General features: G+C 37.0%; 2 protein-coding genes across 4 annotated transcripts in view; both read right to left on the reverse strand.

Moving 5' to 3' along the window:
* Positions 1-12458, reverse strand: part of apba1a (amyloid beta (A4) precursor protein-binding, family A, member 1a) — a 66216-nt gene extending 53758 nt beyond the window's left edge. For 2 of the 3 annotated variants that reach the window (XM_082168662.1, XM_082168660.1), the window contains exon 1: positions 10255-12458. The gene's annotated coding sequence lies outside the window, so the exon portion shown is untranslated. Of the gene's footprint in view, positions 1-8332; positions 9115-10254 lie in introns of those variants that run through there. The other variant, XM_082168661.1, reaches the window with a different exon arrangement.
* A 136-nt stretch (positions 12459-12594) lies between these two features.
* Positions 12595-25366, reverse strand: ptar1 (protein prenyltransferase alpha subunit repeat containing 1). The gene is made up of 7 exons (XM_082168687.1): positions 25234-25366; positions 24228-24397; positions 23858-23924; positions 23219-23323; positions 20715-20943; positions 16748-17037; positions 12595-14657 (listed from the first exon to the last, which is right to left on the reverse strand). Exons 1-7 carry the CDS (start codon positions 25317-25319, stop codon positions 14312-14314), a joined length of 1293 nt encoding a protein of 430 aa, XP_082024813.1. The 5' UTR covers positions 25320-25366; the 3' UTR covers positions 12595-14311.
* Positions 25367-27560: the final 2194 nt, after the last annotated feature.

Raw genomic sequence — 27560 nt, forward strand, 5'->3', positions numbered from 1 at the left:
ACAGCACAGATTGTCACTATCCACGATACACATTGTTGCGTTTTTGTATTGCAATATATTGTGACACGAAATAGTGTTGCACCCCTAATATAAACTATATAATGAAGGTAGATATGAACTACTAGATGAATAACCAACGATTACACAGTACATCTCACATGTGTTGTGGAAAATGTTTTCTTCTTCTTTAAATCAGTATCAATAAGCAGCAAGTCCCCTTATGACAACCTATTCCATAGAGTTTGACAATATATCCTATTCGGGATCCCAAAATAAATGTGTCCCCAAAAATCTCCCCAAGCTCGACCTGAGAAATCTTCTACTAGCCCCAGTAGAACAAAATAATCCAACAAAATCAACATCACAACACCAGCTTTGCTGAGTTTATAGAGTAGATTGTGATATTAATGATTATTAATTAAGTCATTTAGAAAAGCCTATTATGCATGGTCAGTTAAAGTCTCTGTTGTCAGTTGTCCCTGCATTAACATTCTGTCAGATTTGCTTTCTCCAGCAACGCAGCTCAGAGGATTATGTCTATTAAAATGTATTCATACTAGAAACATGACCTAGTCCTTCCGTCCTCCAGATTCCTAAAAATTAATTACAACTTCTTAAAATTTTGCCAAGCCAAAAAAAACCAAGTCTAGATTGTTAAACCAACCCGTAATTAAGCACTTCTCTTTTAGTCTGATTCTTTCTATTAATTTTTGCTGCAGTGCCATACAGAACATTCATTATAATTCTATGCAAGTAAATTTCAATCTAATTATGGCCAAACCTCTTTTACAACAGCCTCCATAAGTTAATGACTCCCTGATAAACAACAAAGGGAACAAACAAACCAATGCCAGATGGTGCAAAACAAGCGTAAATAATGTTTTGGCTTGATAAAAGAAACCTTTTATCTTTTGCAATTAAAGGAATCACAAGACGGGAAAACTGAAAACTTCCATCCAGGCCATTACCATCCGACAGTCCATAACAGACTAAGGACTGAATCTTCCTTGCTCTAAAAGGGATAGTTCACCCAAAAATGTTTATTCTGCCATAATTTACTCAACCTCATAATTTACTCAACCCTGTATGACTTTTGTATCTTCTGTGGAAAATAAAAAAAATATATATTTTGAAAAATGTCTAAAAAGTGTTTCTCCTATACATCAAAAGTCTGATGATTTTTGGCTGTTATGGACACCTTTTTGGTGCTACATTAATAATTTCTCATGACTCTCTATTTTATGGCGCATATTTAGTCCTTAGCCCGATTATGTTAATTTGTTTACTTGTTTGTATATTTCCCATTATTTCTTACTGCATAGCTGAGACTGTATTTGTATGTGCATGTGTATTAAAATAACCGACGATTAATAAAAAAAAATTAAAAAAAGTGTTTCTCCTGGATTATGAGGTGGGGTCTAAATCTTTCAAGCTTCAAAAAGGGAACAAATAGCATGAAATTAATCAACTTGACAGCTATATTAGTTTTCTGATGCGACAATCACCGTGAACAGATTGAAATTTAAGTTTTTAATTACTTGCAAATTGAGTAATTGGTCAACACACACATGCACAGAATAAAGATTTTTTTTAGAACCGATTCCAATACAGAGTATTGTATCCAAATGCTGAATAGATTTTTATTTAATGTTTCACCTCTGCTTTTTTTATATATTTTTATTTTATTTATCTTCCTATCACTACAATAAAAATGTTTTCTATTTTTATAACAACAGCAGGAGCAGAAGCAACAATATTAACAATAAATTGAGTGTTTTCCAATGACCAGGGAGTCTATCAAATTAGCATAAATGCAATGATTGCTTTTAAACTAGTTTTGAAAGGTTTAGGTATATTAGCTAAAGACTAATCTTTTTGATTAAGGAAAAAAATCTCAAATATCGGTAAAACCAATTATCGTTCGATCTCTATAGTATAGACTACATCAAATATGGCACAAACATTAAACGTCAACTCACGTCAAACCTCATTGGTTCTCGCAAACACATTTTTGGTTTAACATTTAACATTTCTTTAAAAAAAAAAAGGGGGTTCTCACATCAGTTGCAAAGGTTGCATCTTGCTTCACGACAGCCTGCCCACTGCTCTGCCCTTCCCAAGCATTTTACAGTCTCAGCTAACCTACTTTTACACTGACATTTAAATCACATCAAAGCATTTAATTAGTTGTAACGTTGCTGCTGTGCTCCTATAAATCAGTAAATCACTTTCAAAGCTGTCATGTAAATGAATAGCTGTCATTAAGCTCCATTCAGTGGCGGTATGAATATGACTATAGATAATATTAATAAAAGGTGTGTGAAAACATCCGCTGTGTTGACACAAGGACATGACCTCCGGTAATATAAGTGTGAATGCTTACAGGGTTTGAATGAACAAAACTCTGATAAACAGCTTTGATTTAAAAAACCTTTGGAAATGAATGGATAAAATATTCGATCCGCCTCATGATCTTCATCATAACCACAGTCATCATTCTGTCCTCATTCAGATCGCATTTTTTAAAAACTATTTGAACACTACCTTTGGAACAGAGTTCCTCTGTGTTGGCCCTGAGGATACTGATGGAAAATCTTTTAAATAAAAACTGAAAGCTGTTTAATCATTTTCTCTGAACGTAGTGACAGAATTTTGCTGACTTGAAAGACCACACAAGACAAATAATACATGAGGAAAACTGGCCCAAGGCCACTTCGGACTCAGAGTATTTGCAAAGTGCAGCTGCTTCTCTTTCAAGATTTCATATGAGGCCACCAAACAAAACTCAACACTGGCTTAAAAATGAATACAATCCCAAACCCTGCGCCGGATACTCCCAGGAGAGTCTCAGGCAGCTCATTAAATATTCTGTTTAAAAACATGTAAGAGAATTTCCTTTATTTATCCTGACTGCACAAAATGTGCTCATTGTTAAATGTATAAATAAATATCTGAATGATTTATTATTAATATGTATATGTATGTATATATATATATATATATATATATATATATATATATATATATATATATATATATATATATATATATATGTCTACTATCACTTTTGACCAATTTATATAATATAATTTATTCCTGTGATGGCAAAGCTAAATTTTCTCTGCATCATTTCTCCAGTCTTCAGTGTCACATGATCGTTCAGAAATCATTCTAATACCCTGATTTAATGGTCAAGAAACATTTCTTACTATTATTATAAGGTTGAAAACTGATAATATATTTTTTGCAGCAATCTTTGATAAATAGAAAGTTTAAAAAAAAAAGAAAATTTAATTTAAACAGTAGACATTTGCAATTTAACATCTTTGCGGAATAAAATCATTTCTATAAAAAATATCTTACTTTGCTTACTTGCATATACAAAATTTTGAATGGTAGGCTAGTGTATGAACCATTTTAAATTCTTTTTAATCCAATTTCAATCATCTTTTTTCACACAAAAGTAGCTTGAATTTGAACTTTGAAATTTGTGTATAAAAATACTAGAATGTCAATGAAAAAAAAAATATATATCCTGTAATCCCATAAGCTTCAAGTCTGTATAGAAACTAAACAGTACAAACGGTTTAAATTAAATATCCCGTTTTGGAGTATTGCTTTTTGCCCATGTTTCTACACTTTGAGCTCATAAATACTGTAGTTTTTGGTACAAAAAAAATAAAAATAAAAAATAAAACACTTTTAGCAAATGCAAACATTTACAATTTACAGTGTCTCTTCTATATAGTGGTACAGTGACGTCAGAACCCGGAGTCTAATTAGCCACTGGTTCCTTTGAGATTTTACTATGGGTTTTTATGTTTTATTTTTATGTGTAAAATAAAGCATGTGGTAAACATAACTTGGGGTGAGTGTGTGCGGTGTGTACATTCATTGTAGAGCAAAACGTCAAAGTATAGTCAAGTTATGTTTACCACATACTTTATTTTACACATAAATTGAATAACACCATAATAAAACCCATAGGGAAATCTCGAAACCAGCGGCAAATTAGACTTCCTGGTTCTGACGTCATCCCTGCACCACTCTATTTGACCAAATATTTATATCATCTCGTACTCATGGGCAAAATGCCATCCAACAAAGTCCTCTCTATAATGTGAATATCCTATTCAAAATAACACCTTGCAACAGCAATTAGCAAATATGCTTAAAATCCTAAATAAACCATAAAAATATTTTTCTATATAATGTCCTGCCCCAACTTCCTTTTTCAATAGGAAATACATTTTTTGTGAAGTACATATGTGACCCTGGATCACAAAACCAGTTATAAGTCGCACGGGTATATTTGTGACAATAGCCAACAATACTTATAAGTCAAAATTATCGATTTTTCTTTTATGCCAAAAATCATTAGGATATTAAGTAAAGATCATGTTCCATGAAGACATTTTGTAAATTTCCTACCATAAATATATAAAACATTTATTTTTGTGAGTGAATGCAGCACAATCGCGAACATAAATGGACGACTTTAAAGGCGATTTTCTCAATGTTTCGATTTTTTTGCACCCTCAGATTCCAGATTTTCAAATGGTTGTATCTCGGCCAAATATAGTCATATCCTAACAAACCACACATCAATGGAAAGCTTATTTATTCAGTATATAAGATGATGTATAAATCTCAATTTAAAAAAAATTACCCATGTGACTGGTTTTGTGGTCCAGGGTCACATATAACATACAGGAAAACCCCCTAAGGGAGCCGACTAGAAAGAGCGTGATGTCCATACAGAGAGAGCATTAACAAGAGTAAACCCATAATACTGCAGGTCAAAGAGCCCTTCTGGGAGGGACATTTCCCATTTCAGCTTCTCCACTCATTTGCCTAGAAAGACCTACAACCGGGACCGGAGGCTTCACTCCGCTCACAAACAAGGGCTTATTTTAAACATGGGCAGCAACAGCCAGAAAAATACTAGAAAAAAAACACTGGGTGCCTATAGGGAAATTCAGTTTAGGATCACCTTTGATCTCTTCTCGTGCGGTGACAAGTATCCATGTGTGCTATAGCAAATAACCTCTAAAATGTCTGTCTCCTAAAAACAGTCACCGTGATCTTGCTGCTAGACATCTTACTGCACGATAGCATTGCAGATAAGCAATGATGAGAGGAAAACATGACATCTCAACCAAGTACATTCCTTCTTAGTCTTGTCAAAACTGTCTCTATACTGATAGTTTGAAGTTGAGACATTAACCACACCCTTCCTTCGATTATGGCTACATAAAAACATGCATGCTGCGCTTCTCCCATTTGACGGTGCTGCTGAATCAATGTGTGCAAAGCTAGGCCGACAACTGACACAAAACAGCTGTATGTTATTCCTCTAGATCCAAAGTAGTACATAAAAAAGCATCTTTAATAATAATATATCTGGATACTTCTTTTCTTTTTTTTTTAGAAATACATATTTTTGTGCATCCTATATTTATTCTTCAAGTGCTAAAGCACAGTCTGTGCTTGCACTGTCTTTAGCTGAGATGAATGATCATTGCACATACATTTAACCATTTTCTAGATCAATTAATTGATTCCAGTTTGGCCGTGTCGTTAAGTGAAACTCTAAATCTGCATACAGAGCGGTTTGCTGTGAATCTATACACATAATCAGTACATACCTAATTAATCTATAACCATGAAATTGTAATGTGCAAATCTGTAAATAATCTATATTGCAAATAACCTCTAGCCTACATGAAGTATTTGATTTGAATCAGATTAACAAGTGTAACTGATCAGTCCTTGACACACTGAGGGACTATTCACTGGTGTGCTCGTTCTTCTAGATCTGAGAACTGAGCCAGGTTTCTCCCAAGGTCTTTTTTCTCCAATACTGTCACACCTAATGGAGTTTTGGTTCTTTGTCACTGTCATCTTTGGCTTGCTCAGTTGAGGCTTAAAAGACAATTAATATTCAGAGAATGTTATTGATCTGACACTATCAGATGAGAAAGCAAAAACTAAACTGAATTGAGCTGGAAAATGACAATGTTGTATTCTCTACGGCTGCTTTTGAAGTCTTTTCATAACTGATGAACTTTGCAACATTGCCACTGTTATTGAACTGAAGTGATTGAACACTGAATCTGACTAGTGACAGTACTGCTCTCTGTAGAGATGCTTTGTTGTTTCTAAATGAAATGTGCTTGATAACTGATGAATTTTTGCAAACATTGACACTGAAATGGAATTGAAACAACACTGAACTAAATTGAGCTGAAAATTGACATATTGACTTCAGTTGCTCTACAACTGAAATGTATGTTGTTTCATAACTGATTCGTTTTGCAACATTAACACTGTTATTTTACTATGTGTTTATGACCGTGACTCAGCTTTCAAAATCTGTATTGTATAAAGCACTATATAAATAAATGATCAGTACATGAGCAATTTTTAGAGCAGGAACAATTCTGTAGAAACCCGGTGTGACAGGTATTCAAAATATCATAAGAAAGATACAACAGGGCTAAAGGCTCACCGGGGTAAAAGGCGCCTTTGATTTGATTTTTCTCTAAACCACTAGATGGCACAAAAACTTGCCGCAGCACTTTCCAAAACATCCGCTTTTCAAGATGCACGTGGAAATTTGGCTGATCCTTGACACGATCAGCAGTGCAAAGTGTATTCTGTGCTAATTTGATCTAATATTTGATGGGTTTTTTTGTGTGTTTTTAACCATGTTGTAGATTTAAGTAGCAAATGAGATTTGAATAAATTATAATTATTGAATATATTTTGAACGATTTTCAGTTTTGCTCAAGGAAAATGTAACTGAAGAATATGCAAAAATATGGTATTTGGGGTAAAAGGCGCCTGTCAGGACGAAAGGCACAATAATTACCATGATAATAAACTGCCGGCTGACTTTCCCATTTGTCGACCTGACATGGTTACATTCAGATGGTAAATATCACATATTAAGTTGGGTGTCTACCTTAGAGATAATCACCATATTTATAAGGGAACCATCATATTTAAAAATATATTAATCAAATGATATAATAAAATATAATTTATTGTTACTACTGTAAATCTATATTAAATTATTGTGGGATCTCATTCAATGCTTTCAAAATCTTTGTTTCTGTATTTTTTTAAATGAACATTTTTATGGCAGTATATTTACTGAACAAAAATTAATTAATTAATTTATCAAAATAAACAGAAAACAGTACAAACTTTGCTAAAGTGATTATTAAAATTATTAACTTGGACATTATTCAAAACATTATTTTACCTAAAGTATTTCGTATTTGTATAAATAATGTGTATTTTGCCCTATGCTGGAGAGCCTTTTGGGGGTAACACATCCACATTGTCACCTCATACATTTATACGATTTTTAAACAAAACAAACCACTTTTATGATTTATTTTCACACAAAATCTGTTGCTCCATCAATGTTCAATATAAACATATATTTGTTTTTCAGCAATCATGAAACATTGGATAAGTGAAAAGCACATCTTTCTTCAGGTGTGCCTTTAGCACCCTGTGACAGTAACATAGTACTTTGATAAACTATATCATGGTACTGAACATATCAAGTGTTTGGTACTGAAATATTTACATAAGGTTCTTGGATGAAATTTGGAAAATATGGTAGTAGCCTACCACAATACTTTGATAAAACATGATATTTATGATACTTCAAGGTACTTATTTAAAAATAAAATAAATAAATAAAAACATAACAACATCATGTACAAAATAAACGCTCATATTAGTACTTTTTGTGCAAGTGTAAATACCCCAGGAGAGCAGTGCTCAGCAAATTTGAATGTCCAGAACATAATCACACAGATAATCCATGTTATATCACACAACAATAGCCATTTTTTTTTCACCTAACCAAGATGGTTTACAGCTGAGAAAAACACAGATGTCAGATCCTATGGTGTTATTGCTGTTATTTGCTCAGTCATGGCTTGATGCGTGAGAGGGCTTTAAGAGTCTTCTGAGAACACTCCCATATCCACAGCTCCTCAAAACGAAGCGTTTACACACATTCCCCTTTGTCACTGAGCAACACTTATTGACTTTATGCACAATTCGCTACTATATAGTGACCCAAAGGGCGGGTCATTACACCATGCTCACTGACGTCCTTAAAAGCAGCGTACTGCGACATAAACCACGACAGTTTTTTTTTTCTTCCTTTTCATTAAAGGCATTAAAAGTAAACTAATCTGTCACAACTCATAAGACTCAAGCATTTTAAAAGTTTAATTAAAAAAAATACTCCCTACCAATCAAAACATCAATGCAATGCGTAAACTACGCGTTTTCGCATCCCTACCTGCATAGACAGCAGCAGCATCAGCATCACTCGGAGAGAGTAAAGGTGTGATATTGCGGATGGATGGAGATGGTTAGTATTGGATGGATGTGGCACACGTTAACTTGAATATGTGCAGCGACGACTAACGGAGGGTTTTCTTTATCAAGCCTGTGCAAGCCCTGTCCTTGTCATTTCTCCTTCTTCTCAGTCAGTTTTCACGCGAGTGTTTGGCTCTCCCACCTGCACAGCATCCGACGCCGCGCAGTGAGTCTGCATCTAGGGCATGTATTTGGCAGGAAAGCAGGTTGGTAATGCCTACAGCGCAAGCGTATTCCGAGGACGCCATTCAACAGCAGAGCACTATTTTGCAAAAACGCTGAACCTCTGTGGACCACAGAGAGAAGGGAGTGCGTTTACAATCACAGGGATACACACACAGAGAGATAGATAGGCTACTATAGTGAGTCATCAGTTGTGGCACTTTAACGTCTGTAACGGAGATTACGTGAAATCTGTGTCCGGCAGTGAGGCTGATTCATTTTCACACTCCTCCTACACAAACACTCTCAATTAGTGGTGTGCCGTTCGTAAACGGGGGTTTTAAATCTATTAAAGACACCATGAAATCAAAACGCACAATTCCTATTTGTAATGGCATTTCCAGTATTTTAATTCACGTGCCATCGAAATCACAATAACGTCCACTGTCTCTGTCTCTTGTAAATATAATCTCTTCTCTGATGACGTGTTTACTGGCGCGAGGGCGGGAAAATAAGTTTTCCAAGTGTGGCGTGTGCCGCACAAATCCTGAAAAGTGAAGCAAAAGCATTTCGATCGCCCCCTGGTGGCTGGCTCCAGTAAACCCCGCCCTCTCCGAGCACCAGAATCAATACTGCGCAAACTCGGGCTCCGAAATGACTGTTACCTTTTTTTTTTGTCTATCATGTGTATTTTATTCTGTGGCGGAAACAAGCTTCCATAAATTTCCGATGGTTCTTACATTTTTTCTTGTTTGAGAGAAAAAAAAAAGACAACTCAAAACTTCAGTTTCACGGCAACTTTAAGTGAATTCACTGATTAATAGGCTGAATTCAGAATAGCATACTGATTCTGCACTATTTGTTCCATTTTTTTTTTAAGCACGTGACTGCGTTAAATGAACTCGCACTGAATGAGTTTGAGTACAAACGAGTCACTTTCATGTAAGAGCTTCCGCTGGCTGGCTAAACGAGTCGACATCCCAACAAACACTGAATATTCCCCAAACGATAGCATATGGTTCCCATTTTGTTATTTATGGGAACCAAAAATAGGGAGGTTCTCTGTAGGTTCTATTTTGTAGCAAAAGTTTCAGATTCCATTTTAGTCTTGAAATGAATCGACTGAATCGAAATGTTTAAACGAATGGGTGAATGATTAGTGATTCACTAATAGCACGCTCACTTGTTGCCACCTAGTGGTGTTGATGACTGGTTTCATCACTACAGGATTCTAGTCACAGGGATGAATTAAAACGAACAGCACTCAGTCAAAAGCGCATCGATGACCACAAGCACAAGTTAGAAACTGGATTGAAGGCATTCTTCTTTCCGGTAATGAGGATGGACGGCACATTGTTTGCACGGCAATACCGATTTCGTATTGAAAAACTATACAGAACTTCCCAGTTTAGGCCCTCGCATTTCTTTTCGGATTGTAGATTTGGTAACTGAAGGTAATGCAGTGCTTTCCTTCAATGAAACATCCTCCCTACTGTAAACAAACACTGTTCAACCTGTCATCAGCAGGGAAAGCGACATCGCAACAGCCACTGAACCTCATTGAAGTACAATGATTTTTATTAATTGCATGGTTCCTGTTTTACGTAATAAAACACACACAGCTTCCGCGACAAACAATGATTGATTCATAGCGCGCAAAATGATTCTCGAGTCTCTCACCTGTGCGTTGACTGTGGTTTCCAGCGATCTCACGGTCCCGTTATGTGTCTGGATCCACCATCTTCATCGCCTGCCTGCCTTTCACTCAGTCTGTGGGCAAGCCCGACTCCTCCCATCAGAGACCTGCTAATCAAACACTGCCTAATTTATCAATGAACGAGCTGCAGATCTCGGCAAAACATCAGGGCAAGAGGTACGTGTGCATGTAATGCTGCAGTCTTTACAGCTCATAGTTAGAAAACTTAAAGAACCAAATCGGTATGAAAGCCCCTTCAATGGTATGAAATGAAACAAGTACAGTGGTTACAAAATGCCTGTCCAGCCCTCCCACTCAAGACAGCTATAATAGAGAATAAAAACAGGAAGCAACATTAATATAGTATTTAATATTTAGCCTACTACTAACTGTTTTTTTTTTACTTCTCATTGCTGTCAAAAATACAATATACCGTTTAAAAGTGTGAGGTCAGTGGCCAATAATTTATTTTATTTTTCTTAAAAGTGAAAAAAAGAAATAAGTATTTGGTATAAACATTGCAGGGTTTTTTCTTTTCATCAAAAATTATATTACGCTAAAAAATTATATTACGGTTAAAACAAATATATTAAGCAGCACAACTGTTATTAACATTGCTATAATAAGAAATGTTTCCAACAAATCAGCATATTTTAATGATTTCTGAAGGATCGTGTGACACGTGTTGCTGAAAATTCAGTTTACCATCACAGGAATAAATTACATTGTAATATACATTCAAATAGAAAACAGTTCTTTTAAATGGTAATACTATTTCACAATATTATCCTACTGTTTTTACTTTATTTTGATTAATTAAATGCCTTGGCAAGCATAAGTCTTCTTTCCAAAACATTTTTTTTTATAAACCATACCGACCCCAAACTTTTTGTATGTCCTAGAAGGTATTTGTTTAGACCCCATGACAGGTTCCCTCTTTATTTCCAAAATCCCCCGTGTAGTCGACTAAACACATGAGATGATTTAAAAAAATAACTTAACAAAATGGTCATGAATTCAAAATAATAGGAAATAAAAATGTTTGATGGACCTTTTCAGAGTAGCTTTATTTAATGTGGTAGGCAACTGACAAAACAACTCAACACGTTCAATACATTTTTTTAATACAAATAAATATAAAATACATAATGGATGAGATGCAAGAAATGTTGGTTATCGTGGCTGTAAAAACCTACAGTACCTTATCAGCTTATCAGACAACACACAAAGAAAATACAAAACCTTAGGCTACATTTTTTCTTTCTAAAGCTAATTGAACTCTGTGATGCTTCTGCATAGATGTACCAGTAATTTAAGATCTTGGTTTATGCAAATGATATTGTACAACAATGGAAATTGATATAACACAACTGGAAATGCTATGTGCGTCCTCAATGTAATCCACATTAATGTACACATCTTTAAAACCTCTAAGGTTACTTAGGGCCATTTCTGAAACTGCCAAGGAAGAGATACATGTCAGGTGGGAAGCCCTGAACAGATATAAAGACATAAATATTATTATCAACAATATAATTGGTAAGACTGTCCATAAAGGGTTTAAGATAGTAGGCAATACATTCGAAAATCACTAATAGCCTTATTACAAATAGCGAAATCTTAATTGCTATGGGAGCCAAAAATCAATGTGATGTTTTCCCTCTCTGCAAGTATGGGCAATGAAAGTAAAAGTTATAATCATAAAATGTAATCAAATACAACAATGTGATCCCAGTACAACAGTACACACATAATGTGCATGCAAAAAGATAACCACAGATCAGCATGACTCAATGACTATGGTTCAGGTAATGGCATTACCAAATCATTTTATCTATAAAGTATGCAAACCTATAGCAAAGTGACAAATATCTTACAGAGCAAATATGATGGCATTTGTTGATTTAAAATGCAGATCCTTTCGTTGTAGACTGTACCTCCATATATGACTCTATTAGTTTGGCTTACACTTTATTTTAAGGTGTCTTTGTTACACTGTCATTATACATTTAAGTACTGAGTAATATTAATTAACTACACGTACTTACTAAAGGGTTAGGATTAGTGTTATTTGCATGTAATTATGCATAATTTATAGTTATTACTACAGTAACTACATGTAACGGTAACACTGTAAAATAAAGTGTTACCAGAGTTTGTTGAACAGCAGATGCAGGGAAGGGGGGGAAAGTGATGCTAAACCGGAATATCTAAAACAAGCACCTGTGCCACACCTGTACTTATAGAGAGTGGTACACGATCAAACGCTGTCAGTGTAGTTATACAGAGGAACGGTGTGGAGGAAAAGCTGGTTTTATTCTTGAGGTGACAGACATCCGGCAATTTTGCTGCTGCAGCTCAAAAATCTCTCTCTCTCTCTCTCAAAAAAAAAAAAAGTGTCAGAGTCCAAGACATGCAGAGAAAATCACTCTGAAATGGTCCTGGAGAGTCTGTCTAGAAATTATATAACTCAAATACTTTCAGAATTCTAGCTCTTGTGCAACTGTGCAGGAAAAAAAAGAAGAGGAAGAAGAACAGTAATAGATTTTTATGAAGTGAAACTTAAGATCGAACTCTACAAGTCTTTTATAGATATGCTGAAAAACATGGTTTTGTAAAAGCTTTGCTAGAATGCTAAAGTTGAATCACCTAACAATAGTTTCGTACATGATAGGAAAAGGCATTGTCCTGATTTAAAAGCGATATATTATAAAGTCTATTCAGATTTTCACAACCTACTATAAGCTGTGAACGAATTAAGTTGTCAATGCAAGACTGAGCCTGTGAAACTTCAAAGTTTATTACAAGTTTAATAATTACGGAGTAACAGTGAGTCAACCATAAGTGTCTAATAGCTTATTAGCTTTCATAATAAATCATTAAGTGAAGCTCACAACATTTCACTTTTCATATTTGCATAAATATCCTTTATGTTCAAAATAGTGTTAAACAAAAAGCAGCATTTGTAAACCCAGGCCCTTCTCCCCAGTGCAGAGAATGAGCACCAATCTGCACCAAATGGGCTTGAACATGGCAGCTTGTTGTTTCTGCAGCCACGTTTGGGCCACGCTGAGAAAGACTATTCCTACTTCTGCAATTCCCTTTCATCATGAAAACCCATGCATCTGCGAGACCAGCTGGATGAACTATAACCCAAAACTTGTGCTTAAATGCTGAGACTAGTCCAACGTGACAACGTCACCTTTGTTATTCCAATGAGTGAAGATGATGTGCTTCAGGAGCATTAATTAACATCCAAGAATCATCACGCTGAACTTGCAATAGATATGTCATATAATACAAACTCCCCTGAATGAGGACAGCAGCTATCAATTTCATGTGCATTAATCTGTTTTTATTGACTTATGAAAATGTCTGTCTTTAGCCCTAATATTTTATATCAAATGGCTCCAAGAATCTTTAAATTCAATGATTGTGCTCACATTACTTATTGTAGCAAAACGTCAAGATATTGACCGAAATGTTCATGCTACGGTACAAAAGTTCAGGGACGAGCAGTAGACAGGATTCAGAGCCAGTCTGCCCCCAATTAAACAAAAGAGGGAAACTGGGTCAGAATCACTTTGGGCTCTAAGTGTTCTTTTCAAGTCTGCACCACAGTGTGCGTTTAAGACTCCCGACAGGAATCAGAAAACTGCAGACAGCTTGATGAGAGCATACTGTAATTGATTTGTGGTGGAAGACTTTAAACAACGTAAGACCAACAAAGACCAAAAAAAAACTACAATTGTAGCTTCTGATACAAAAAAAAAAAAAGAAGAAAAAAAAAAGGATTGTACACTGAAAACAGACCTGAGATATCCAGTACCTGAACTAAAGCAGCTGAAACAGACCATTTACACTGTTGAGACGGGTCATGGGTTTTCATCATGAGTGGGAATTTGCTCCGGCAGGGCATCTCTGACAAACCGGCCGAGGAGTCCAGTCGTTTTTTAGAGAACCGGTGTGGGCGGCTGGAGCCAGAAATACATTGACCTATCACAGCTCTCCCACACTGTGGTGGGCGGAGTGTTTCTCACGCTACTGACCTATAACAGAGTCCAGCCACTTTCTGTAGGAAATGGCAAAGCTGCTTTGCTCGGGGCTCCTGCAGCCTGTGATGATTCTAGAGACAAACGAGTGCTCGGAGGGAAGTCCGGGATGGGGGAGCAGGGGTCCCCGCTTTAGCCGCTTGGTGTCCTGCGTGTAGCTTCCATGTTTGCTTCCATCCAGAACACAGTCAACGTCCATGGCCTGGGAGGCGCTGCCGTCGTCACAGGGTTCCTCGCTGAGGAGAACATCGGTGTGGGTGAGAGGTGGAGACTGCGATCCTGCCCCCTGGACGTGCTCCCTCCGCCACTGGTGCCATAGGTAAAAGACATGTCGCCTGTTGAAGAAGCCTGGTTTTGAGTTTGTTCAAAAACCACATACCCGTTTACTATACAACAAAATGCTCTTTACGTTATAGTTATGGTGGGTCACAGGTTTGTCGCAGAGAAAATACAATGCTCAATGTTAGAATTACAAAATAAATAGGCTTATCAACTTTTAAAAAGGACGACAATACATTTCTTTTGACTTTTGTTCCTGATGTCAAATTATGACATGCCCTCATCTTTAAAAACCACAAAAAAACAAAACAATCCAAAGTAAAAGAAAATACATCCCAGACTACATTACATACAGTTTGTGCAACAAAGATGAAATCATTGTAGCAACTAATATCTCGTTGATGCATTAATACACTTAATGGCTGCTCTGATAACCACTATTTTTCCTTGTGGAACAAGAAACCTTTGGTGTGATCTGAATTCCTGAACATTGAATTTTTCCTTATCTGATAACTGTTATTTTATTATATTATTATATACTATTTTCACTTTTAAAAAAAATCATAAAATAAATGGTTTACAAATCCAAAACCAAAACAAAATCAAAGTTTGTTACATGCCATCATATGCTATCCAGACTTAATTTAGTGCATGGGATATTATGGACAACTTTAATGATAGTGCTTTTTAGAGCAGCTCCCTAATTTCCAACTAATCAGTAGTCGACCAAAATTGTTATAAGTCAGTTATTCGCAGAAAAAAAACTTGTGGCAAAGTCACGCAGTCCGTGAGGGACAAATCGTTATCGGCGGTTCCTTGTGGTAATTACAGTATGTCGGTCAGGAAAACCAAACGTTCACCTTTCCATCCATCGACCTCAAATATGGCTTAGGCCTATCATTTGAAACATGTAAGTAACTTGGCTGCTCGTGCTCACTCTAACATTAACTTACAATAAATGTGCGCTATTATTAGGCGCATATCCAAGTGTTTGTGTGAGAATGTGGAAGCTTAAGTATAGCGCACTTACGCCGGACACTTACCAGCAGAAACAACTTAAAATACTGTCATTTTTGGTCATACAGATAAGAGTGAAACATGATTCAAAACTGTTTTATTTGTTTAAACTCACAATAACAAGAAAACAGTGCCTATGTAAAATAAAAATAAACAAACAGGATGCGCCTTCTGCCGTCTCGGTCTCTGTGAACTGGAGTACGTCAAAAAATAAACCAAAACTCAGTGTAAACTTGCCTCACAGACGTGAGAAATATATCTATAGACAGCTTGAAATGTCAAGCGATTGCCAACCAATTCAAATGGAAAATAAATATTTTCAGATTATGTCATTTGTATACAGGCGTATTGTCCGAAAATACAGAAAACATTATCAATAAATTATTCAAATGTTTAGACGGTCCGTTGTTTTTTTCATGACACACTCATAATCATTACTTGTGCCGGTGCGCTGTGGCAAGCTTTAAGCGTGCGCTTGAGCGCTGATTAGGCTATGTATTATATATAGGCAATTAAAGGCTCATTATTATGATTTATATGGCTTATTAATATACACGTGCAATTAGTCGAATAATCGCTTAAATGAGCGAATACTAGTCGACTAGAAAAATCTTTAATTTTTTTATTAATTCCTCATGTTTCATGTTTAAGCATTAAGTGGTGTGAAATGTTGCACAAACACTAATCTCACCTCTTCAAACTAACAGCAGACCTGTAAATGAAATATATGTTGCTATGATGCACTTTAGGAGGAAAAACACAAGCTAAAGGTATCTAAACACCATTCACTGAGCAGCTGCTCCTTGCATCAGACACGAGGGACGAGGCTGGGAAGGGGAAAAACTAAAAGAGCTAGAAACAGAGATCTAGCAAACTGCTTGCCTCTCCCTCTGTGAGCTACAACTCTGCAGCAAAAGACCATCCATCATTTTATAACAGTAAGCCATAAACACATCAGGCCAGATCAGCTGAGGGCCAAGGACAGACTTCTGGCAAACAAAGTCACTGTATTTCACAGTGAGACTTGTGGAAGCACAGTCTGATGTTGCCTGACTCCGTGACTACTATCGGCACAGCAAGACCTGGAGATCTGTTACTGGCTTCAAACACTTTGTCTGATCACTCTCACCTGTGGCACCACAGCGTCTCGTGGCCCGGATATGACTCGATGAGATCAGTGCAGAGCTCCATCTCCTGATGGAAGAGCTGAGGGATGACGTCATTCCGGTGGTTGTCATCAGACGCTCCCGCCGTGCCCTCTCCGTTCGGCTGCTGGGTGGGGTGGAGGTCCCTCTCACCAGCCTGGCTCAGCTCTCTGGACAGGGCTTTGAGCAGGTGCTGACGGTAGTGGAAGCCGCTGTGATCTGACACGTGCATGGACACCCAGATTCGGGTGGAGGACAGCTCATCATGCAGAACCTGGAGTATAAAGTCACAGAGTATTATCTTTATTTAACGTAATCATGCTTCAGGTTGTTACAGCAAAATTTGAAGTTATTGTTCAGTTGCCAAGTTGTCAAGTCACCTTCATTTATATAGCGCTTTTAACAATATAGATTGTTTCAAAGCAGCTTTACAGTGATAATAGGAAATTAAAGATTGTTGTGGCTTTACAGCAGCTCTAGAGTAAAGTTATTGTCCAGCTAAAGTTAGTTTTGATTAATTCACTTCCGTTGCAAAGATCATTAGTTATTAACTTAGGGGGCTGCTTACAGGACACCATTTTAACTAAAAACAGAAAGCTTTGAATGCGTTCTGGCCACTCATTTGCACGACACAACAGTGTTTGGTGGCTCGAGAATGCAAAATCTGTGAAAACGATGACGCCGTGCACATGCATATTATGTGTTTAGTCTATAGGTATGCGGATTTGAATATATATGTGCACAGGTCTTTCTTTAAGTTGTAAGATCTATGGATGTCAACATATCAATCAATTTATTTCAAAAACCTCAAAAATGTTATGCAAAAATACAGTATGCATATTAGTTACTACACAGCGTTAAAATGTGCAAAAATTTGAAAAGGCAAAAGTGAGTAATTTCTGTAGCACTGCAAAAATTGAGGATGTACCGATATTACATTTCTGTCCAGCAACAAGCCATTTTTTAAGTTACAACAAATAACTGATAAATGGCTGATATACAATGTATACAATTTTGTCTAAATAAATAAAAATTAAACACTAAAACTAAATCAGTCATTTTAAATGCTAAAAGGGAATTTATGCACAAGACATAATGAATATTCATTTTGAGATTGGCTTAACTAAAGGTTACATTTAAGTGATGTTAAACCTTTTGTGCAAATAAAGATAAGCTCTAAGTGAGTGTTAGATGACAGAAAGGGTGATCTAAAAATAAAAGTAAAGGACCCGAGCATGTACAATTAAATATCCAATATAAGCCGATAACAGAGAAAGTATTTTAAAGCTGTAGAATCTCTGTTCGAAATCTGCAATTGCAGTTATTCGCGGAATTATCAACTTTACGTGGGTTACGTGCCACGGCACAGTGCGGATAAATTCAATGTTGTGAGGGCAATATGCGGCTGTCAGTCACGGTGTGGATACTGTCATTCGAAATCACAGATTCTACTTTTTGGAAGTATGACCAACATAAGAATTTTCACCGGAAAATGCCATCTGAACAAGTAACATCCACTTTTGTTCTGACCAACTAAGGGGAAAAAAAGCATTGCAGGGGGAAGCATACCCCAGGGGGAAGGGGCGTCGCCCATGAGTGATATTTCCATGGGCCACACCCCCTTGCCCCAGGTGTTTAAACCTCCCCATCACGCTGATTCAATAATATATCACTTCAAACCGTGCAAATTATACTTTGTTCTCAAATTGTTAAATGTTAACAACATCAGCATTGCGTGACTACATTTAATGTGTATTAGGGGTACCTGTTGTTCAGTTTCCATTTCTGTGCTGTCTAATTTCTAATTGTCATACCAACAAATTAATGTTCCATAGAACTGGTTCTCTTTGAAATACAAACACACGTATCTGTAATCAGATGCATATTTAAAACTGGAATATGATCCAGTGTTTCCTCCAGGATTTTTTAACGCTGTGATGGCAGGCCCATTTCCCCAGGGGGAGGGGAAGGGGCGTCGCCCATGAGTGATATTTCCATGGGCCACACCCCCTTGCCCCAGGTGTTTAAACCTCCCCTAAATATTATAATATGAAAGGCTCCAATTTAGAGCGGCAAAGCGATTATGCGCATCCAGAGCGCAGAATGATGCACTTGAAGAAACGCAAAGTCACAGCGTGCAGCGCTTCGCATTGAAAAGTTCAAAGCACAAAGCGAAGAGATATTTGATGTTTAGTGTATTATATCTATGCAACAGTTTATTGAGCCTTTTCTTTTAACAGTTTTAAATTTCAGTTACGGTGCGCATGAAGAACAATTCATAGTGCTCTCTACTCCAGTGGTGTAATCTAACAGACACCCGGGAGAAAGGAACATGATTTAGAAAGCGCAATAAACTCCAGCAAGATAAAGTCATTTTATGCAAACCATAGACCTTTATCTACAAATAAAGTATAATAATGGGAACATTTATCTTGGAGAGAGTGTCATCGTGTTACTGTCGTAACCGAACGCAACGCGCTGTTTGAATGCTGAATGGAGAATGACTGAGGACAGATGAGTTTCCATTAACTTTAACGACTTAAATATTCATTTTTACCTCACATTATGCTATCGAATGACTTAAGAAGTCTTGGAATATAGTGCATGAAAACTTTATGGTGCTTTACAATGTTTTTTATGCCTTTAGTGGGGCTTAACAATAACACAATAGTATGCACAATATCGGACCTCACTGAGAAGCTGCAGCCGTGGCGGGATGATTTTTGGTGTGGCGGACCACCACGGCAGATTGAATGTAGCGGAAACATTGTAATCTAATTTCAGTCACATATATGTGTCATTACCATGGGAACGGTTGCAGTCTCTTTTTTTCTGTAGCCACTCCGAAGTCCGAAGTCTTTTGCATTTTACAACGGGTGAATCTCCAGTTGTCACTGGTGATTGTCGTATGAACCTTCTGGATCCGCTATCAAATTGATAAGTTTAATTCTATCAAGTGCTGTGAGAAAAGGCTATAAATCTCCACCTCCAACATCCTCACACGTAACATAGCCGAGACACCTTCTTTATCTGTACAGATGTGACGTAATAACGCATAGACATGCTCGAATTTCCCACGGAAATCCACCAGTACCACTGGAATCAAAAACATTATTACAAGCTTACCATTTGGAATCGAGCTAAGGCAAGCTCTATTGATGAACACTGTTGTGAACACTGGCTGGTTATGTACTTGCTCAAATTTAATTTGTATAATTTTTAACCCAAAAAAGTTACGGACTGCAGCTTTAACATCACAGACTTTATTTCACCATTATTTCATTTAGATTGTAAACTCAGTAAAGAACATACTAGAGATCTAGGATGGAAATTCAGACTAAGGAAAATAGTACCAAACAAGACATGCAGAAATGTAAGATGACAGCCGCATAACCCAATTATCCTGAAATAGCCTATGAATGGCTCAGACTGGTTCAAGTCGGTTTAGTCCTGGATCATTAAATCTACAGGCTCATCCTTTTTATACGAGGGCCTTTTGCTGGGATTGAGCCCCATAACATTTGCCTAATTTCGTATCCAATTAAGAATAAGCACACATCAAAGGTCTGGCACTTAGTGACCCCCTAAGAGCCAATAAGCTGTCCTGACTAACATCACTCAGCTCTTTCTGGAAAAAATAAACAAAGCTTAAAAGACAGAAAACTGATTCTGTAATCAGGTCTCTTCCCAAGTTAATTCAAGTGGAGAAGAAAGGTATCAAGATCATCAAAGGCTCAGGTAGATTTATCAACCTCATAAATAACCATGTCATGTTGCCTTCCTTGTAACACAACTGATGATGTGCCAGTGTGATCCATCATTCCTTAAAGTAATCCAAAACAAACCTAATCTTTGAGACGTACGCAAACAAAGCAAGATCTACCAGACACATGTTTTCAGTCATTATGATGAATTACACGGACGTGGACGCAGTGGACTGAGACGGCCTACCTTCAGATTTCCTTTTGCCATGTTTTGCAATACCCAGATGCGATGGGACCAGGCATTGTAGTTGCTGGGGTAACGGCCTGCTGAATCTGCACAGACCTTCATCTCCTCCTGCAAGGCTCTCTGCAGTCGCTCACACCGCCTCCTGCTCACAGCGTCTCCTCTGGGTTCAGCCTGATCCTTCAGTTCTTGTCCAGAGCACTCGTTCTGTAGCCGCTGCAACACCCAGCGCCTGTATCCACAACACAAACAAATTCAGCAAACTGATCATAAACATATGTCTGGATGCACAAGAAATTTAACACACTTATGGTTTTATTTATGAGAGAGCAAAAATCTGCAAATTATAAAAAATTCTTTCATAACAGTTTTAAATTGGCCCAGATTGTCAGCGCCGATAGCCTCGTGGGCAGCGCGCAAACATATAGCGCTGTTGCGCTTCGGGCGACCAGAGTTCAAATCCCGGCTCGTGGACCTTTCCCGATCCCTTCCCCCCTCTATATCCCACCTCGCTTCCTGTCCACTCTATACTATCCTATCACAATAAAAGCAAAAATCACCACAAAAAAAATATTATTATCCCATATTAGCTCAGCACCCTGAATATCTGACGACACAATATCATCTGCAGACAATAACCTGATCCAATTTGAATTCAAGTACTTATTTGCAAAATATCTGACAGCTCCAATGTGTCCTGCAGGTACAAATAATTTCTAAGTCTTGTCAGTTGCACAAGCTACGGGTGTTTAATAGTGTTCCAGGGACTTAAGTAAAGTGGTCTGCCCTTGCCCTTGCAGTAGTGACGAAATTCTGCTTCAGACAGTGCCATTGTTGACATGTTGCAAGAGGTCTGCAACTGCAGCCGGTTTCATTTCATGGTTGCCTGGACACTGCTTTCGTTTCAGCCAGTTTGAGAGCATTGTCTCTTCCGTACAAATACAGCTACATGAAAGCAGGGCACATTTTTCCGGTACAGCGCATCAAACTATTCCATTATTAATTTCTTAATGCCTAATTTATTATTCGTTTTTTTATACATCACTATTTTAAAATTCAGACTCATCTAATTTAATGGTGAACTAAAGTACTCTGGAAAAATAGGACACTTGAAGGGTGCAGAACGCAGCACTTCTATAATGTGTCATTTAATATTTTAATAAACCTCATTTAACTGTACACTAAAAGTAGAACATCTTGGGAGAGTCACACAATAAACCCTCAGTGCACTAAAGCAGGTGCCTTCACTGAATTTCATTTTTATATTATATTTATTCATAGTTACAAAAAACAACAAACATAATAAACAAACAGTTTATTATGAAAAATCAAAAATCAAACTTGATTGAGGGCTGTGGGCCGAATGTAAATGTTCCACTAAAAAAATTGTTTAATCAAAATACACTTAATATTCTCTACAAAATAATGCAAAATTAAGACAAAATATAAATAAAATATAAATGAAGATATGCTTTCCCTTTTTTTCAGCCATCTTGTGACATGACATTGTGGGCCCCCGATTTAAAGGGAACCTATTATGCCCCTTTTTACAAGATGTAATATAAGTCTCAGGTGTCCCCAGAATGTTTCTGTGAAGTTTCAGCTCAAAATATCCCACAGATAATTTATTATACCATGTTGTAAATGGTCATTTTTTAGTGGTAGGAAAATCATGATGTTTTTGTGCCTGTACAGCTCGTGCCTCAGATACTCTGCTAAAAACTAAAACATCTATTTGGTTTTGATTATCATCTCTATCGCGGTCACACTCACGTGACATTGCAGTTCTTCATCATGAAAGTTTATTATCTGTATGCATTTTAAAGCCATTTCAGTCTAAACTTCTGATATATGGTTTTCTAAGCGCACACATCCGAAGCACGCACAGAAAGCTGGATGTCAGATGGCGCGTATCTTAGTATTAAACCAAGTTCTCTTTCACGTCTTACTGCGCTTAAACTGTCAAATATACACAAGGTTATGTCAAACAAAGTTCACATAAACAGTCGGTTATGTGTGAATGTAAACAGCAAGTAAAGAAATGGCATGTGTATATTAGATCTGAGTATTAAAGTGAAAGCAGTGTAATATACAGTACCTTCTGCTATATATGATGTTAAAATGAACAGAAAATTACTCGCTGCTCTTGACTGAATTAACTTTAGTAGCTTTAATAAGAACACTTTTCTTACATGAATGCTGCTGTTAAATGCTCTGGCGAGGAGATAAACATGGCGGACTGAGTACAGCTCACTCAGGCCGAGGTCTATGCTAATATGTGACATCACAAAAGATATAATCTGCAATTGGCTTGATCTGAGACACTGCTTATATTTATGGGGATTAAAAAAAGAGGAGTGGGTGGATTTTTACCATTATAGGGCGGTTGTCCACACACACTGCCGACACACATTTATGTTCAAACACCATGTGAAAGTGAATTTTGCATAATAGGTCCCCTTTAAGATAAATTATATTCATGCCTACATTTTTTTAAATCCTCTAACCTGTGTATCCATGTCTCTGGGCTTTTAGGATGCTTAGATAGTGCTAGTTTGCCCAGGTAAAGGTCCTTTTCTGGGTTTAACACGCCACACTGCAGAAGCTCTTTCCTACAAAACAGACAAGTTCATCAATGCCCAGATGAATTCACAAAGATATGCAAAATCAAAACAACCAAATAAAACAGTACAGCACCACCTCCTGGACGATATGTTTCTTCCATGCAACATTACCTTAAAGACTTTTTATGTAAAAATCCAAGTAAAGAATACTAAAGCTGCTTTCTTAAACCAGGCATGGATTAAATATCCATAGAGTGTTTCCTGTACAAAACTAAATGTTAGCAAAGCAGCGAATTTGTGGAAATAATTGCTCCCCATCTCTGAAATTATGAACAAGTCACATTTAGAGTTCAATGTAGCAGCAGCCTTTTGATGTCTTTTAATGTCCCAAATTAGACACAACTTTCTAAAGATAGCAACAATGACACATTCAGCGCAATAAAATGACACTGAATCCTGACATCAAAGTGAAGAAAGAGAGAGAATTTCTAAAATAAATAAATACCATAGATGTACATATGATCATTAAGAAAATATATGAAGGTTTTCAGGTAACAATCATGAAATACAATGAAAATGTACCTGACATTCCACGCAGTGGTAAAATCTGGGTTTAATAGAAGCAATGTGCAGGTTATATCTACCAGTGCTTGAAGAGAAGGAGAGAGAAATCATTTTTTTTCAGTCTGAACTGTTGTAGGAACAGCCATCTTTTAATAAAGACTTCAGCTGCCTTCACATGCTGTTGGAATTATAGTAAATAAAATACTAGTTTGCTAGTTAAAAAAACAGGACATGAACGCCCTCTCAAGTCAAAATTTGAATGTGATGAGCTCGAAATCACAACTTCAGAAGTGGGAAGTAGGAAATTTCCGACAGCACGAGAAGGCAGCATAAGGTCACGGCAATGTGAGCCGGCTGAACAATCTAACCCAATAAACCTTCGTCCTACCTTCCCGGTCGAGCCACTGCTTTCTCTGCCTGTAGAGCAGGAGTTTATTATGCACATAGGGCAGCAGAAACTTGACACACCAGCTCTCCACTCCCAGCTTATTCTCCACCAGGACGATGGGGCTTCTGTTGTATCGGGCTTCAGGGCACGGAATGAGGCCGATTTCATCACTGTGAACACATTTTAAAAGATAAAAAGCAGAACAAGTCACAAGGCTATTTTAAGAAACTCTGCGGAATACTAAGGAGCTGAAGGCAAATGGCAATGCACAAAACATCTCAGCTGACACCGAGTCATTACAGATGTATCTCTCTGGCAGAGATACAAGAGTGTCATAAGAGAAGAGTGAGATGAAATCACTGGGACAGGGCACTGACCTTCAAATATGGAACACACAGACCAAACACAAAGGAAAATAACAATTTCAACATTTAAAAAGACAGGCAATGCAGATATGTTTCATATGTGGACAAAAGTGACATATTTGGATACATAACAGAGCCACAATGTTGAAACCATTGAATCTATCACTCCAAATACCAGATAAAAAAACAAAAAAGACATGTTGGACAATTATTGAGAAAGATGATAATAAATGTAACATTAAATGTTGTGAAGCTCGTCACGCCCTTTAGTAACTGACAAGCGAGTAAGTTAACTGATAGAGGCACCAACAGCTAACATGACAAGCATGCACACTTTTACTTCGCATTTCACTCAGTAAAACTTTCAGCGTTTGCACGGAGCAGTTAAACAGATATCCCAGACAACATATCACACGAGCTGGTCTAAAAGCGAGGGTCGGTGAGCTCTACCTGCTGCTGGCCTGCGCCGGGCGCCAGCGGGTTAGAGCTGGTTAGTAGCCCGTTAGCCAGCCACTGCCTGCGCAAGTTACACGGGCTGCTGCACTATGTTCTCCCTGCGGCTGAGCGCGAGGGTCTGAACCACTGGAAGGATTAAACTAGACGACCGCGTGGTAAACAACGATGAGAGATCACATACGTACATGTTCGGGTTTCTTTTAAAGGCGTTATTGATATCTTTCACAACTCTCTGGACCAAGACATCCACCTCCTCTTCCGACTCAGCCATTTTCAGAGCCCGAGTGACGTCAACGCGGGTGACTCAACCTCATCCGGGACATTTCCCAGTCATCCAGTAAAACATGTGCTGGAAGGATATTGATTACTCTTGTAATTTCTGTAAAGGTGAAAAGGAAACTAACTTTTTCATTCATTTTTCCATTGCATAATGCATACATACAAACATATATTGGATTGATGTTGAGCATTTAATTAAGAAAAATTGAACACTGATTTGCAGCTGAGTGGATTTGACATAATAATAGGCTACACTTCAATGATCATAAGGCGTAGGCTACTTCATACATTTTTTACATTTGTTGCTAAACATTATTTACATTTATTAAAGGACTCACATATAGAAACAGTTTTAATTGCTTTGTTAGCCTACTATGTGTATGAAAAATTGTCTAGATACAGTATATATTTTTATTTCTTTTTCAAGAACAAAAACAAAAGTTGGGTTTTACTCTACTTACATTTAAGTAGGCTATTTGAAATTAAGCAAACATTTAAATTGTACCACCAGTCTATTCCAGTAAACAATACAGTTTGGCAATGTTACAATATTTATTTGATAATAAAGAACAAATATTTTTATTAGAAATTTAAACTCTGCCAATAGCAGTATCAAATAAATCAAAAGCAGAAAGTGGTGCCAAACTGTTTTGGGTATTAGCTCTGAATAATGCCAAGACCCCTGTGGGAATCGCATCCATGACAATAGAAAACTCCCTTGGTGTCATGGAAGCATTGGCAAATTGACAAGACAGGCTGTGACTCACGGAAATAACCAATCAAAGCCGCCATTTAAGTTGGTGGGATATTTCTCCTTTCCATCAAAATCAAATATCAAATTAAATATGAATTTTCAGATCAAAGTCATGATAGCATATATCAGGTCATCAAAGCTTACTCTATTTTACTGCTATACAGAACAAGCCAAACGATACACTGATTTGGTAAACAAACTTATAGCCTCTTTTATAAATAGGCCTATATAGAAAACACATATGTTAAGCCTATATGTTTTCTTCAATGACATGAACTAATCATTACACTATATGTTTAAAAGTTTATGTATTAGTCCTAGTTTACATACTAGGTGCTTCACACCTCATCCCCAACAAACTTCAACATTGTAACACTGATGTTGGATTTAGAATCAGTACATTTACCCATCACCATCACCATGCATTTTACCTATCCTGCAACTTTATTATTATTATCATTATCAACACTCCTGTCACTGAGGTGTGCATATGCCATGCGTGTTGTTATTGTAGGGACCAGACTGATGTTACAGTGAATACCAGTAGAGGGAGACATGTGGTTTTTGGTCTGGGTCTGGTGTGTTGAGATGGTAATCTGGAACAGAACTGAATTACTCTTCATCATGACAGTTTGTGTTCTGCAGATGAGTTCCAGTACTTGATATGAGATGATTAAAAAAACTTACTGACTGGTGTTACCCCATAAGTAGATATATTTATCAGTTTCTAAACAGACAAACAACTTAAATTGTAAAGCTAAGCAAACTAGTTTAGTTTATTTATTGAAGTTTGTATTTGGTGTTGGCATATCATTCTCACTAAAAGAAACTGTGAGAAAGTGAAGTTTTCCTGATGTTGGAGAAACAGGATGAAGTGTTTCTCATCATAGCAGTAGTTTTTTTGTATATATATATAAACATGTTCCACTCGTTACACAATAGGTAACAAGAGTTCACTGTGATCCAGGAGATGCAGCAAAGCTGACACAGTTCTTTTGGCCTTGCTTTTGATTAATAGTATTTGCAGGAGTTGTTGCATAATAAATTATGAAATGTAATCTTGCACTTTAAGAACTGAGTATGATTATAGTATTAATAAGACTAATAATTCATTCTGGATTTAAGATCCAGCATCTCAACACAGCAGTTATGAATCATCACAACAGAATAACAACTTCATCTGTAAAGATTTGCTTTTATCTAACCTTAATACATTTTGCTGATTTGGATTATCTGTACGTGATAAATGAGTGTTGCATTGGGAGACTCATTTCGGGGAATGGATAAGAATTGGATTATTGTCCCCCAAATAATTGTACCAATTAGTAATAAGTACATTATTTATCTCACCTATGGAAAATCCCTAAATTAATTGTAAATATTTTCCAAAATGAGTAGTGATATGAGCTTCTATCTTATCATTTGCTCTCTGTGACCAGATCCTTTCCCTGGTTTGTTATCTTTACAGATGATGCAACT

The sequence above is a fragment of the Leuciscus leuciscus genome (genome assembly GCF_965113295.1).
Source record: "Leuciscus leuciscus genome assembly, chromosome: 5".
Lineage (NCBI taxonomy): Eukaryota > Metazoa > Chordata > Actinopteri > Cypriniformes > Leuciscidae > Leuciscus > Leuciscus leuciscus.